This window comes from Pseudorca crassidens, chromosome 2 (assembly GCF_039906515.1).
Source record: "Pseudorca crassidens isolate mPseCra1 chromosome 2, mPseCra1.hap1, whole genome shotgun sequence".
Classification (NCBI taxonomy): Eukaryota; Metazoa; Chordata; class Mammalia; order Artiodactyla; family Delphinidae; genus Pseudorca; species Pseudorca crassidens.
The window spans coordinates 28,584,777-28,599,450 of record NC_090297.1 but is presented as its reverse complement, the minus strand read 5'-3'; the positions used below and the strand labels follow the sequence as shown (position 1 = coordinate 28,599,450).

Genomic DNA, 14,674 nt, shown 5'->3' with positions numbered 1-14,674 from the left:
GAAGGAGGAAGTAGTTTTCTGAAGTCAGTTGCTCCCTGCATTCCACCTTAAGGCTTACACAGCCTTTACAAGGTTGTTTTTGTCCCAGGGAAAGTAGTCACTAAGTACTTATAGATCACTGAATGGATGACTCGAAGAATGAGTCTGAGTCGGCAGGAGCTATTTCCTTAAGGGGATTAGATCTGGTATAAAAGACAAAGATGCTTCAACCAGAAATGAAATTCCTGTCCCAAATGGAAATCCTATTCCCACTCCGAGATCAAATGGAAGGAAGTAGTGAGACAAGACCTAAAGGATTCCCAGGTCCAGACTGCTCCTCCCATCAAAAGGGTAAGAGACAGGACACAGGAGGTGCCACCACTACACAACACATCCAGGGACTCTGGTCTTCTTGGGGCAGCCTTGCCTCAGTTTCTCCTCTATTCTTACCACCTTTTCTCCTGATTGTAAATAAGGAGAAGTTAAGGCTATCACCTGGGACACCATGGTGAAGGCTATAGACTTCCCCCTACCCCAAACAACGTATTTGTGACAAAAGGCTAGCTTGACGACCTTGGGTCTAATAACATGGCCCTGACAGTTTCTGGGGAGTAGAGAGAGGAAAAAGAAAAGATACTCAGTGGGGGACAACAAACATAAAAATATTAAGGTATAGAAAGATTAGGCTGTCGACTCAGGAGACATTCAATAGAGAGGTCATTTTCCTTGGATTAAAAGATCCCAATTCTGCTCACTGTTGGACCGTGCAAACCAGGCAGAAAACCCCTTCTAGGTAAACCTGGTCCTGGCCTTGGTACCTCAGTAACCAACACATTTTTTAAGGCCTGTCTTCAAGGGGGACCCGTCCATAACCTAAAACATTGCTTCCATCCCAGTCTTTCCTCATCCCAGTGGCAGAATAAGGCACTTTAGCAGTTTCCCTCAACCTATTCTTGGCAAATTATGACTGAAGGTTTTCAGGGCCAAGTGCAAGAGCCCCAAGATGGGGAAGGGGCCCATTTCCACTTGTACTCTGCCAGCATAACCTAAGAGAGACTGCAGCCCAACAGTGCGCTCCTTTTTGCAATCCAACCTGAGGGTCTGGGGGTGGGGGGTTCGGGCGGCCACGCCCCCACCACATCGGGCAACCCGTTCCAGCTGCCACCTCCGCGCATGCTCCGGCGCCTCCGCTCCATCTCCCTAGACTGGGGGGGGGGATCCCGGGGCTGGATCCCCACCCACTGCCCCCTGACCCTCGCCCCCGCGTCAGGCCCGGCTGGGGCGGAGCTCACAGCCCAGCTCTGGCGCCTTCTCCCAAAAGACATCAGCCCAGCCCAGCCCGGCTGAGCCCCCGCCCCCGGCATGCGGCAGCTCTGGGCCCATCTGTGTCGACCCCCTCCTCTCCTGGACACCTGGGGCCCGCCCCCTGCCACCTGCCGGGCCTCTCCCTAGGCCTCCCGGGATCTCCGAGTGTCCTTACGTGCGTTCAGGCCCTTCTCCCAGAGCACTTCCCACCTCCAGGAGTGCATACAGCCTCCTTTGATAAATGGCCCCCGTCTCTGAGCTCCCTTCACAAGGTTTCCCCCGGAACTGCACACAGCCCCCTTCAAACTGGGCCCCCCATCTCATAAGAGCCCCTTTCCTCACTCAGGAAACCTTTCCTCACTCGGAAATCCTGCTCTTCACGCGGGAGTCCCCTAGTCCTTGGAGCATGCACCGTGCCCCTCTGCCGGGGGCCCTTACCTGCTCCCGAGGGTCCCGCTTCCATCCCATATACCCGTGTGGAGGTCAGGCGGCCCGGAGACTGTGGAGTCCAGCGTGAAGGGCCTAGGTACCCCGCACTTTAGCTGCTTGGGCTCCCGGGCCGGGCTCGGCTACCCCCCCAAGCCCGGCCGCTCGCGCCGCCGCCCCCGCAGCCTCCGTTGCAGCCGCCGCCGCGGAGCCTGCAGCAGCTCCCCCAGCTAGCGCCCGGCCCGCTGCCAGTGCGCAGGCGCGACCGCCAGGCCCAGGGGGCGGACGGGAACGAGTCAAACGGGGCGCTCCGACAGCAACAAAGGCCAATGGAGAGGGGCGGGGGCACCGGGGACCGGAGGCAGCGGCCCCTGGCGGTCACCCGTCGCCATGCAGCCCGGCGAGAGGGCTCCGGTAGAGGCGCCGCGGAACCACGCAGTGGCTTAAGTGGGGCGGGGCGGGAGGACAACCCCCCGCAGCAACCTCCGGCCTTGTCTTTTCCCCAAACCTGTCCCTCCAAGCCTACACACAGCCTCCCCCCTTCACACAGGGCCACGCGCACATTTCCACCTCATTCCCAGGTCACCCTCACACACTCCGAGAGCCCCGTCACCCAGGGGCCCTGCCTCCCACCTCTCCTCCCAATCACCCTCATCCTTCAAGCCTCGGCTGCAAAGCGATTGCCTCCGCGAAGCCTTTCTCCGTCCCTAGTCACTGAACTCACTGACGCCACCCTCTCTTCCAGGCCGACTACCGGGCGCTGAGACCACAGATATGAAAGAGACTGCCTACCCTGGAAGATGTCGCAGTCTCAACTTGAGTGCAGCTCCTGAGCTCTACCTGCGGGACCTGGGAAACACCTGTCTCCACTTTCTCATCTACAGCTCACGCCTCAACTCAGTCAATCCGTTTCTGCCCTCACCATGTCACTTAAAACACTTTTTGTGTCGAAATTCAAAGGATAATTTTCAACTCTTATTTCTCTGCAGCATCTGACACTTTGCCTCTCCTTCCTTTTTGAGGCTTCTACTTGGCTTCAGCATTTTCTGAGGTCTCCTATTGCCTAAGCCCTTTTCAGCCTTCTTCAAGGGCCCCACTCTTGCTTTTGATTCATTAAATAACAGTGTTCACCATGGTTTCAAACCCACCTCTCTTCTCATTCCACTCTCCACTTTTCCCTTAAAGGTCTCATCCATTCTTATGACTCAACTATCCTTCCAAATCTCTATTTCCAACCATGTCTCAGACTCATATTTCCAAGTGTCTGCTGGACAGCTCCACCTGGATCTACCAGCACTTCAAATTTCAAGAGTCCAAATCCAAACTCTATCTTTCCCCCACAAACGTGCTTGTCCTATACCTCCTGTCTCTGTGAAGGGCACCTTCATCCCAGAAATGACAGTTTCTCTCTCTCCCTTGCTTCTTCCCCTATACAGCTGTTCACAAAGACCTGACATGTTTACCTCCTGAACTGCTCTCGCATGATCTCCCTGACATTCTTCTGATGGCTCCTTGTGCTGGTGCAGACCTTTACCATACCTTGCCAAAAGTATCACAATCACCTCCTTGCTGGTCTCACGGTTTCGGGGAACATTTCTCCTATTTGGTCTGCATCAATTGATAGGTGGTAAGAGACCCCAGCTCAAACATCACTTTTCCATATATTCATTCATATGTATGCATCATCCATCTGTATTTTTTGATGCCTACTTTACACTAGATGCCGTGCAGAAGGCTAGGAACTTAAGAGAGAGACCATATCCAGTTGCTACCCATTGGGAAGATTAATTTCTGACACTTTTCATAGTATGCTTTGCTTTTCTCTAGCAGAGGTTCTCAAATAGCAGGCATCAGAATCACCTGGAGGGCTTGTTAAAACACTGAATGTTAAGCACCGCCTCCAGAATTTGTGATTCAGTAGGTCTTGGGTGGGACCCAAAGAATACATGTTTCTGGTAAGTTTCCAGATGGGGCTGCTGCTGCTGATCTGGGGACCACATTTTAAGAACTACTGCTCTACAAGATAAAGTTAAGAACAAAGACTCTAAAGCCACACTGTTTTGGTTCCAATCCTGGTGCTGCCATTTACTAGCTGTGAAAATTACTTAACTTCTGTGTGTCCCAATTTCCTCCTCCCCTATTTTAGGGGGTGAAAATAGTACCTACCTCATTGGACTGTTATTAATATATATAAAGACCTTAGAACAGTACCTAGAAGAATGCAGGTGAAGTATTGGCTACTACCATAATTACTGTCTGTCTCTTGTACTACATTCTAAATTCTTTAAGAGCAGGGACCATATCAGATGTACTTCTGTCCCCCTTTAGTGGTTCGCACAAGCTGTGCCCAGAATGATCAGTAAATTTGGGTTGATCTGTGTCAAACAGATGGCATCAAAACATCCTCAGAAATAGCAAGATCTCTGCCTTGGTGTAACTAAGCTAGAAGCTCAGCATTCCTTAAGAAGAGTTTGAATCCCCTGTTCTAAATATGAAGCCTCACACTTAACTTTGTGGAAAGGCACTGGTCACTATTCTGATCCACCTCCAAAGTGGCTAGTGGAGTCAAGCCTTGCCCTGGCCTTGCAGGGTCTCTCTGCAGAGTGTCTTCATCATCAAGGATTTCACTCTTGGCTAGGCAAAGTGGTAGAGTATAAAGGAATTCCAGATAGTATCTTGTTTTCTTATTCAGACTTCTTTCAGTAACTCCTGATGTACCTTCCCAGAAAGCTTATTGGCTCCTTCTGTTTCCAGTTCAATCCTTCCACCTCAATCCATAGCTAAGTCACACCCAGGGGCCTCTGCTACGTAGGCCAGACCTCAGATCTTTCCACTTACACACCTTCCCTAAACGCAGAGTTTCCTGGCCCCAAAACAACAAGAATGGCCTAAGAAAAAAACTGTATCTCCATCTATATTTTCCTTTTTTAAAATATTAAAAGAACAGCCTGGGAACAATGAAATCAAGGTAGTATAGTAGACATAAAACAAATCGTATACCCTATTATCAGAAAATGAATCACTAACACCTCCTGCATGCACCATCTCTTTTTATCTATAATAAAATGTATTTCTTGTATAATATTTCAGGAGATAATTCTAAAAATCAGAAATCATGAACAATGGAATTAATAAATGTTACCTTGTACTTTGAAAAGATTTATGCAATTGGTAGACTTTTTAAAATTATGCTATCATTGACATACATAAACTGCACATAAAGTATACAATTTAATCAATTCTAACATATGTATCGATCTGTGAAACCATCATCACAATCAAGACAGTGAACATATTTATCTCCCCAATTTTAAAACTCATCACAGAGATTTAACAAATACAAGGGAATTTTTTTACATAACTATAGACTAATGAATCTGATACCTGATCAAAAGTTTAAACTACAATTTTTTTCCTTTAAAAAATTCAAAACAGAATAAAAAGCAAGAATTGAGCAACAATTAAGGAGGACACTGAGAAAACTATCAAAAATTACCAAACAACATCTGGCCCAGAAGGTTTACTGTGTAATATTTCCAACCATTCCTTAAAGAGATAATTCTGTTCCATGTTATATGAATGGTTCTAGAACATGAGAAAAACGGGAATTTTCCCAATTTGTTCACAATAGCAGATAAAGACCCACACCTCTTATCATATGATGATATTACAAAAAGAGATCTCAGGAATATGGATGCAAAAATCACAAGTCAAATACTAGCCTACAGAATTCTGTAAGAGAATAATTAAAATTATGATAATAATATTAACACTTAACATTATTAAGTATTTACTTAATATTAAGTGTCAGGCACTGTTCCAACACTTTACATAAGTTAACTCACATAATCCTCACAAAAATCCTGGTGCATCATAGAACATATAGGTGAGCTTGGGCTAAGAAGCAATAGGTAAATAAACAGCACAGGCAGATACTATCATTAAAAATAAAGACACAGAGGGACTTCCCTGGTGGTCCAGCAGTTAGGACTCCATGTTCCCAATGCAGGGGGCCCAGGTTTGATCCCTGGTCAGGAAACTAGATCCTGCACGCAGCAACTAAAAAAGATCCCACACACCGCAACAAAGATCCCACGTGCTGCAACTAAGACCCAGCGCAGCCAAATTAACTAATTAATTTTTAAAAAAATGAAGGGCTTCCCCGGTGGCACAGTGGCTGAGAATCCGCCTGCCAATGCAGGGACACAGGTTTGATCCCTGGTCCGGGAAGATCCCACATGCCGCGGAGCAACTAAGCTCGTGTGCCACAACTACTGAGCCTGTGCTCTAGAGCCCGTGAGCCACAACTACTGAGCCCCGCGTGCCGCAACTACTGAAGCCCGTGCGCCTAGAGCCCGTGCTCCACAATGAGAGAAGCCACTGCAATGAGAAGCTCGCGCACCGCAACGAAGAGTAGCCCCCGCTCGCCGCAACTAGAGAAAGCCCACGCGCAGCAACAAAGACCCAACACAGCCAAAAATGAATAAAATAAATTTTTTTAAAAATTAAAAAGATTTTTAAAAAATGAAGACACAGAGAGGCTAAGTAACTTGCTCAAGATCACACAGCTTACAATTAGCAGAGGCAGAACATGAACCCATGCTGGATGGTTCCAAGGTCAACACTCTTCATAACACTATATGACATTATTATTAAAAGAGCAGCATATCACAAGCATAAGGGTAATTCAGGAATGGTTCAAAAATAAATATATACCATATAGGTAGATTAACAAAAAATAAACAGGATAATTGTAATAGATTAAAATATTTCATAAATTTTAAGACCCATTCTTTTTAAAATTTTTTAATTTTTTATTTTTTTTGCTGTACGCGGGCCTCTCACTGTTGTGGCCTCTCCCGCCGCGGAGCACAGGCTCCGGACGTGCAGGTTCAGCGGCCATGGCTCACAGGCCCAGCCACTCCGTGGCATGTGGGATCTTCCCGGACCGGGGCACGAACCCGTGTCCCCTGCATCGGCAGGCGGACTCTCAACCACTGCGCCACCAGGGAAGCCCAAGACCCATTCTTAATAAAAATCATTAAAATCAAGATAATAGAATAATAATAATATTATTAATTATTATTATATTATTATTTAATTATATTTATTTATAATTATAATTTATATTATATTTTATTATTTATATTATTTATTAATATTTATTTAATTATTATTATTATTAATAATAATATTAACAAGATAATAGAATATCTATCTTTAGCTAGTGGAGAAGCAGAGATGCTTTCCTGTTTTTAAGGAATAAATGAGGTCACTCTTCACCACTAATACTATTTTAATACTGCTTTGGATATTTTAGCCAGAGCAGAGGGAGTCAGAGACAGAGAGAGAGAGAGAAATAAAATTAAGTATATAAGAAAAAATCTTTATTGCAGTTGTTGCAATTATATAATAGGAATATACAGTCTTGCTAATTTTAAAATTAGTAAGACTAAGTGGAAAGATTCAAGAAAATAAGCAGAAATCTATAGCATTCACTACTGGTATAAGTAATAACTAATTAGAAACTATAAGGGTAAAATATCTCATTTAAAATACTTAGAAATAAATTTAATGAGATGCTTGTGTTCTATAAGAAAATCTGTAAGAATCAATAAGACATAGAAAAAAGTAAGTTAAGTAGAGTTAAAAGTAAAAACTCTTAAAGAGAGTTTTCTTAAATAGAAAAAGTGAGTTAAGTAGAGAGAGATGCCAAGTTCCTGGATGGAAAAACCAAATAATGTAATGATGTCTGTTGGACCCTTGTTTTCCAGCCCCAAGTTCTGAGGACTAGCATCAGGTATTTCCATCATTCCCTGTGTACTGAGCTTTAGAAATACAAAGAGATAAGGATGTATTAGAGCCAGTTCCTACCCCTAAGAAGAGACAAACATACAGTTGAGTGCTATCCAATATAAATACCTGTGAGATACATTTGTCATTTTGGATTTCTAACAGCCACATTATAAAAAGCAAAAAAGAAACAGGTGAAATTGATTTTAATATTTTATTTAACCTCCAAATATTATCGTTTCAACATGTCATCAATATAAAAATTATTAATATTTTACATTTTTTATATAAGTTTTTGAAATCTGGTGTGTATTTTACACTCATAACACATGTTAATTCAGACTAGCCACAAATTTAAGTGCTTAATACATGTGGCAAATGGCTACTGCACTGGACAGCACAGATGGTCATTTCAATGCAATTTTGAGTATGACAAAGGCAAGCATGGGTGCCATGGGAACTAAGAGGAGATATGTCTAATTCAGTCTGGGATAATCAGGGTAGGTTTCCTACAAGAGATACCTACTTAAACAGGCCTGGGAGGATGAGCAGGAATTAGCCAGGCAAAGGAAGGATGGGAGAAAGGCATTCTAAGCAGCATTAACGGAGAGCATGAAAGTAAGAAAGAGCACTTATACAAGGAACTATCAGTAGTGCTATCCTAGCATAAAGAAGGAAGCAAGAAACACTGAGATGAGGCTAGAGAAGTACACCATTCCCAAATCTGCCCATTCTCTCCCCAGCCGAAGCCAGGGGAGGGGCAGCTGGGGGAGGAATGGAAGGAGCTGTCCCTGGTTCTGACATCCAAGGCAGATTCACAGTGTAAGTTCCACCCAAGCTGGAACTGACCCAGATCAAGTCTATTTCTTTGGGCTTTCTGCAGCACACATGGAAGCCCCAAAACCCTACACCTGGGCTGGCAGAACAGGAGAGTCCTTTGGATAGGCTGGCCCTGAGTGGGTTAGAGAATCTTATGAACATCCATGTCTAGGAACAGAACTCTGGGATATTGAAGTTAAGGGTCAGGTATGTCCAGGAAAGGCATCCTCTTTAAAATAAAAGTAGATGTAGATATACTATACCAAATGAACCCCAAAGATGTTAGTCAACCTGTGGTGTCCTATCTTGATCCCTTAGTGAACGTAAATAACAACTCAACTTTCGACCCAGAATCTATCTGGGTGGATGTTACCAAGCTGCTGATCAGTGGAAAGGATAGGGGCAGAATTAACTCCTATTATCTTCCTTCACCTCCATTAATACACAAGGGGGCTCAATGGAAAAGTATTTTTAATAAATATGGCCTCAGTATATCAATGGGCCAAGGAAAAAGACTGTCTGCATAAGTAGGACTATATAATTATCATTCATTCTTAAGAAAGTCAATATAGAATAATAATCCTATATCTATTAATTTAAAATTTTTTATTACATACTCAGTGATCAAGATATTGTGATGGAACTGATACACTGGCATTTTATACCAGTATGATCCTTTGGAAAGCAATTTGGCAATATTTATCAACAGCCATGAAACAACCATGTTTCTGCTCTTTGACTTATAATATTCCACCCAGTTACATACTGCAACACTTGAAATCAGACAAACCTGGGTCAAATCTCAGTTCTACCACATGTAAACATGTGATCTCAAGCAAAGTATAGTTCCACTATTAACTGTAATTTCCTCATTTGTGAAAATCTCATAGAGGACTTCCCTGGTGGCGCAGTGGTTAAGAATCCGCCTGCCAATGCAGGGGACATGGGTTCGATCCCTGGTCCGGGAAGATTCCACATGCCATGGAGCAACTAAGCCCGTGTGCCACAACTACTGAGCCTGTGTTTTAGAGCCAACGAGCCACAACAACTGAGCCCACATGCCACAACTACTGAAGCCCACGTGCCTAGAATCCATGCTCCGCAACAAGAGAAGCCACTGCAATGAGAAGCCCGTGCACCACAACGAAGAATAGCCCCTGCTTACCATAACAAGAGAAAGCCCATGCGCAGCAACAAAGACCCAATGTAGCCAAAAATACATAAACAAATATTTATTTAAAAAAAGAAAGAAACAAAGAAAAGCAAGGAAAAGATAAACCCAAATTTCAAGATGGCAGTTACATCTGAAAGGGAAAAGAATGGGACTGGGTTTTGAAGGAACACAACTCAAAAGGTAAAGGTTAAAAAAAAAAAAACACAAAGATAAAAGTAATATTCTCTTTATCTTTTCTTTTTCTTTATTATTATTTTTTTTTGGTAAACTGAATGGTAGGAGATTGGGTTATAGGTGTCTGTTACAGCATTCTTCTTTATATGTATGTATGTTATAAATATTCTCTTGTGACTATCTATGTGATATTAGGCAACTTATTTAGTCTTACTGTGCCTCAGTTTTCTCCTCTGTAAGTCAGGAAAAACAATAACACCCACATCTATAAGGCTGTTGGGAGAATTTAACTGTTTAATATTGATACACATTAAAGTGCCTCAATTTAATGTGTAAACGTTCACTTACTGCCTGTTTTCAGTGTGGTACTCTGTACCTCAATGATACTTACTGTCCCCCAGACTAAGACTGCTTTATCCTCTCTAGAGAATAAACCTTCAATCTTCTATCAGGCTGCATGTAGCAGAGATGGGCAGTCATCTGACGATTGTGAAGCCAGAGAGGATCTAACAGATTTTTACCGTTCTTTCAACCTATCTTCCTATTTTCGGCCCCACTTCACCCCCATGTCCAGAGATTCCTGGTGCCTCCTATTCCAAACCTGTGTGTGTGTCTGTGTGTGTGTGTATGTGTGTGAAAGAAAGCTTGAGGAGAGAAAAGGATGGTGGTCCACAAGGAAAATTATCAATAGTTTGCCTTTTGGTTTTCTCCCACATCACTTTAGGATTTAGCTTTCTGGGATATGCAAAGTCAGTGACCATAGGTCCATAGGCTTTCTAACTTCCAAAATTTTGTAACTGTTTTCTCCTTTTTTCAATGTATTATTTATTTACTTATTATTTTATCCATTTATTTTTGTTTTGTGGGGTTAGTAGAAGAAACAGGTAAATATGGGTGTGTAATCCACCATCTTTAATCAGAAGCAAGGTCTCATTCTTAAATATGAGGCAGTGTAAGCAAAGGAAACCATTAACAAACAGTTCATACAGCTCAATATCAAAAAAACAAACAACCCAATCAAAAAATGGGCAGAAGACCTAAACAGACATTTATCCAAAGAAGACATAACGATGGCCAACAGGGGCTTCCCTGGTGGCACAGTGGTTAAGAATCCGCCTGCCAATTCAGGGGACACGGGTTCGAGCCATGGTCCGGAAAGATCCCACACGCTGCGGACCAACTAAGCCTGTGTGCCACAACTACTGAGCCTGCGCTCTAGAGACTGCATGCCACAACTACTGAAGCCCACATGCCTAGAGCTCATGCTCTGCAACAAGAGAAGCCACCGCAGCGAGAAGCCCGCGCACGGCAATGAAGAGTAGTCCCTGCTCACTGCAACTAGAGAAAGCCCGTGTGCAGCAATGAAGACCCAACACAGCCCAAAATAAATTAATTAATTAAAAAAAATTTTTAAAAAGAATCTGCCTGCCAATGCAGGGGACACAGGTTCAAGCCCTGGTCAGGGAAGATCCCACATGCCATGGAGCAACTAAGCCTGTGCGCCACAACTACTGAGCCTGCGCTCTAGAGCCTGTGAGCCACAACCACTGAAGCCTGCACGCCCTAGAGCCCATGCTCCGTAACAAGAGAAGCCATTGCAATGAGAAGCCCACATACCTCAACAAAGAGTAGCCCCCATTCACCACAACTAGAGAAAGCCTTATCTGTGGAGGATGCAGCAATGAAGACCCAATGCAGCCAAAAAAAATAAATTAAAAAAATCATTAAAAAAAAAAAAAGAACACATGTCCCAGACTGCCTTGGTTAGTTAATATCTTGGCTCCACCACTTTCCAACTGTGTGACCTTTGTTAAATTACTCAAGCTCTCATTTCCTTCATTTCAGCATTTATAAATTGAAGGTAGTAGCACCTACTTCATTAGTTATTATGATGATTAAATAAGTTAATATTTGTAAGAGCTTAAACTTGCCCACAATGCTGTAAGTGCTCAATAAATGTTAGCTAATATTATTTGAGGAGAGGCCCCAACATGAAAGTCAGAGAACAAAACAAACTGTAAACACAACTCAAAGGAAATATAGACCACGCAAATGGAACACAAGAAAACCTCCCCCCAAACTGCATTTTACATTCTCAGAAAAATAAGATACTGAACTCATTTAACAGGAGGAGACTACAACAACAGGACCAATTTACAGTAAAATATTAAGATAACTAACATTTTAAATTCATACACGAAAGATAAAGTTGAGAAAATGACCCCATAAAGTAGAACAAAAAGCAGAGATGGAAAATAGAAGAGAGAATGAAATAAAATTAGAGGTGCCACTCATTAGGTCCCACAGCTGAACAACAGAAGATCCAATTCAGGAGAGAGGAGGGAAAAAATGGAAGAGAAGAAATTATCAAAGATCTAATACAAAAAAACTTTCTCAGACCTAAAAGGCTTAGTTTCCTGTAGGGGGCAATTCTGTGCTCAACCCACTGAGAGGGAAAAAAAGGAGAAAAAAAAACTCACACAAGAGCAGATCACAGTAAAATTTCAAAATTTCAGAGAAAGAAAGAGATCTTAGAGCACTTAGCACACTTTCTTGTTTATTATTTTGTCTGTTTTTCGTGACGGCAGGGACTATGCCCACCCTCCTCACTGAAATACCCAGAGCCAAATGCAGTGCCCAGAGAAGAGTAGGTACATAATATTCGTTGAATCAATCTTGCATAATTTTTAAAAATACACCAATCTCTCCACTCACCCTTGGAAACCCCTCATTACTGATGGCAGGCATTTCAGGGAAGTCACTCATTGATTCGACTACTGAATCCCAAAAGGAACACCCAAAATTTTTTTTAGATTGTCATTATGCTTGGAAAGAAAGACCTCAGGGTTTGGAGTCCAAAAGTGCTAAAGCCGAACGCGGCTCTTACTTACAAGCTTGTGTGACCTGGGATTACTCAACCCGTTCAACAAAAACTTACTGACCACCAGCCATGGGGCCGGGGCGCATGTGGGGAAGGGGTACTTTGGTGATAAGTACAAAAGAGTCCTATCCCTCCAAGAGTTCGTGGTTGAATAAGGAGACCAACGAAGAGAAAGAAAAAAATTACCACAGCCTCCCGACGCGTCGTTCCCCACCCTCTCGAGCCCATTTTCCACAGAGCTTCAAAATATCGTTTCAAAATGAACACCCGCTTAAATCACTTGCCTGCTTAGAGTACTTCCATGGCGCTTCTGTGCCCTCAGGATATAAACTCACCGAGTTCTGGAAGGCCTCAGGCATCCCGGCTGCGCACCTCTCACGTGGCTCCTTCTCATCATGGCGACCTCTCAGGTCTATCGGCGTCTGCAACTAGTCAGGTCGCCCAGCCGGGATCTGATTGGTGAGCGTGGAGGAAGGACTGAGCATGCGCGACCTAGCCCCTCCTCCCACCCCTCATTTCAGAGCCTCAGGGTTGCAGAAAGCTGGCCTTTTTGCAACCGCTCACTCACCATTCTGCAGAGGTTTAATTGACATTCAATAAACTGCAAGTGGGCAATCTGATGAGTTTTGTCATAAGTATACACGTTACCCCATCACTACAATCAAGACAATGAACAGGGCTTCCCTGGTGGCGCAGTGGTTGAGAGTCCGCCTGCCGATGCAGGGGACACGGGTTCACGCCCCGGTCCGGGAAGATCCTCCATGCCGCGGAGCAGCTGGGCCCGTGAGCCATGGCCGTTGAGCCTGCGCGTCCGGAGCCTGTGCTCCGCAACGGGAGAGGCCACAACAGTGAGAGGCCCGTGTACCATAAAAAAAAAAAAAAAAAAGACAATTAACATATCCATCACCCTCAAAAGTTTCCTCCTGACCCTCGGTAATCCTACGTCTTGTCACTCCTTGCCTTCCCCTCCTGCCACCACTGATCTTCTTTCTGTCATCAAAGATTAGTTTTCATTTTCTCGTATTTTATATAACTGGAATAAATTCTTTTTTTTTTTTTTGCTGCTTCTTTCTCTTACCATAATTATTTTGAGATTCACCTATGTAGTTGTGTGTATCAAGAGTTCATTGCTGGCTTCCCTGGTGAGGCAGTGGTTAGGAATCCACCTGCCAATGCAGGGGACACGGGTTCGAGCCCTGGTCCGGGAGGATCCCACATGCCGCGGAGCAACTGAGCCCGTGTGCCACAACTGCTGAGCCTGCATGCCACAACTACCGAAGCCTGCAAGCCTAGAGCCCGCACTCCGCAGCAGGAGAGGCCACGGCAGTGAGAAGCCCGGGCACCGCAACGAAGAGTAGTCCCTGCTCACCGCAACTGGAGAGGGCCCGTGCACAGCAACGAGGACCCAATGCAGCCAAAAATAAATAAATAGATAGATAGATAAAGAAATAAAATTTTAAAAAAGAAAGAGTTCATTGCTTTTCAATGCTGAAGAGTATTCCATTATGTGGATATATGACCACTTGTTTATTCATTCTCATGTTGGTGGGCATTTGTGTTGTTTTCAGTTTGAGAACATTACAAATAAAACTGCTGTAAACGGGCTTCCCTGGTGGCGCAATGGCTGAGAGTCTGCCTGCCGATGCAGGGGACACGGGTTCGTGCCCCGGTCCAGGAAGATCCCACATGCCGCGGAGCGGCTGGGCCCGTGAGCCATGGCCGCTGAGCCTGCGCGTCCAGAGCCCGTGCTCCGCAACGGGAGAGGCCACAACAGTGAGAGGCCCGTGTACCGCAAAAAAACAAACAAACAAAACTGCTATAAACATTTGTCTACAAGTCTTTGGGACATTTGCTTGGGTAAACACCTAGGAGTCAAATGACTGGGATTTAGGGTAGGTGCATAACTTTAAAAGAACTTAAAGAACTTTTTAAAAAGTAGCCAACCTGCTTTCCAAAGTGACTGCCTCACTTTACATTCTCACAAGTGTTATGAGAATTCCAGTTGCTCCACATCCTCCTGAACAGTTGGTACCCACAATCTTTTTAATTTTAGTCATTCCAGTGGGAGTACGGTGGTATCTCATTGTGGTTTCAATTTACACTTTCCTAATGACAAATTATGT

At 44.1% G+C, this 14,674-nt stretch overlaps 1 protein-coding gene across 4 annotated transcripts in view; it reads right to left on the bottom strand.

Moving 5' to 3' along the window:
- Positions 1-1,950, bottom strand: part of AGO1 (argonaute RISC component 1) — a 34,174-nt gene extending 32,224 nt beyond the window's left edge. For 2 of the 4 annotated variants that reach the window (XM_067725468.1, XM_067725469.1), the window contains exon 1: positions 1,723-1,950. In XM_067725468.1, the coding sequence (XP_067581569.1) occupies positions 1,723-1,747 (25 nt within the window). In that variant the 5' untranslated portion in view covers positions 1,748-1,950. Of the gene's footprint in view, positions 1-1,459; positions 1,630-1,722 lie in introns of those variants that run through there. The other 2 variants (XM_067725466.1, XM_067725467.1) reach the window with 2 other exon arrangements.
- Positions 1,951-14,674: the final 12,724 nt, after the last annotated feature.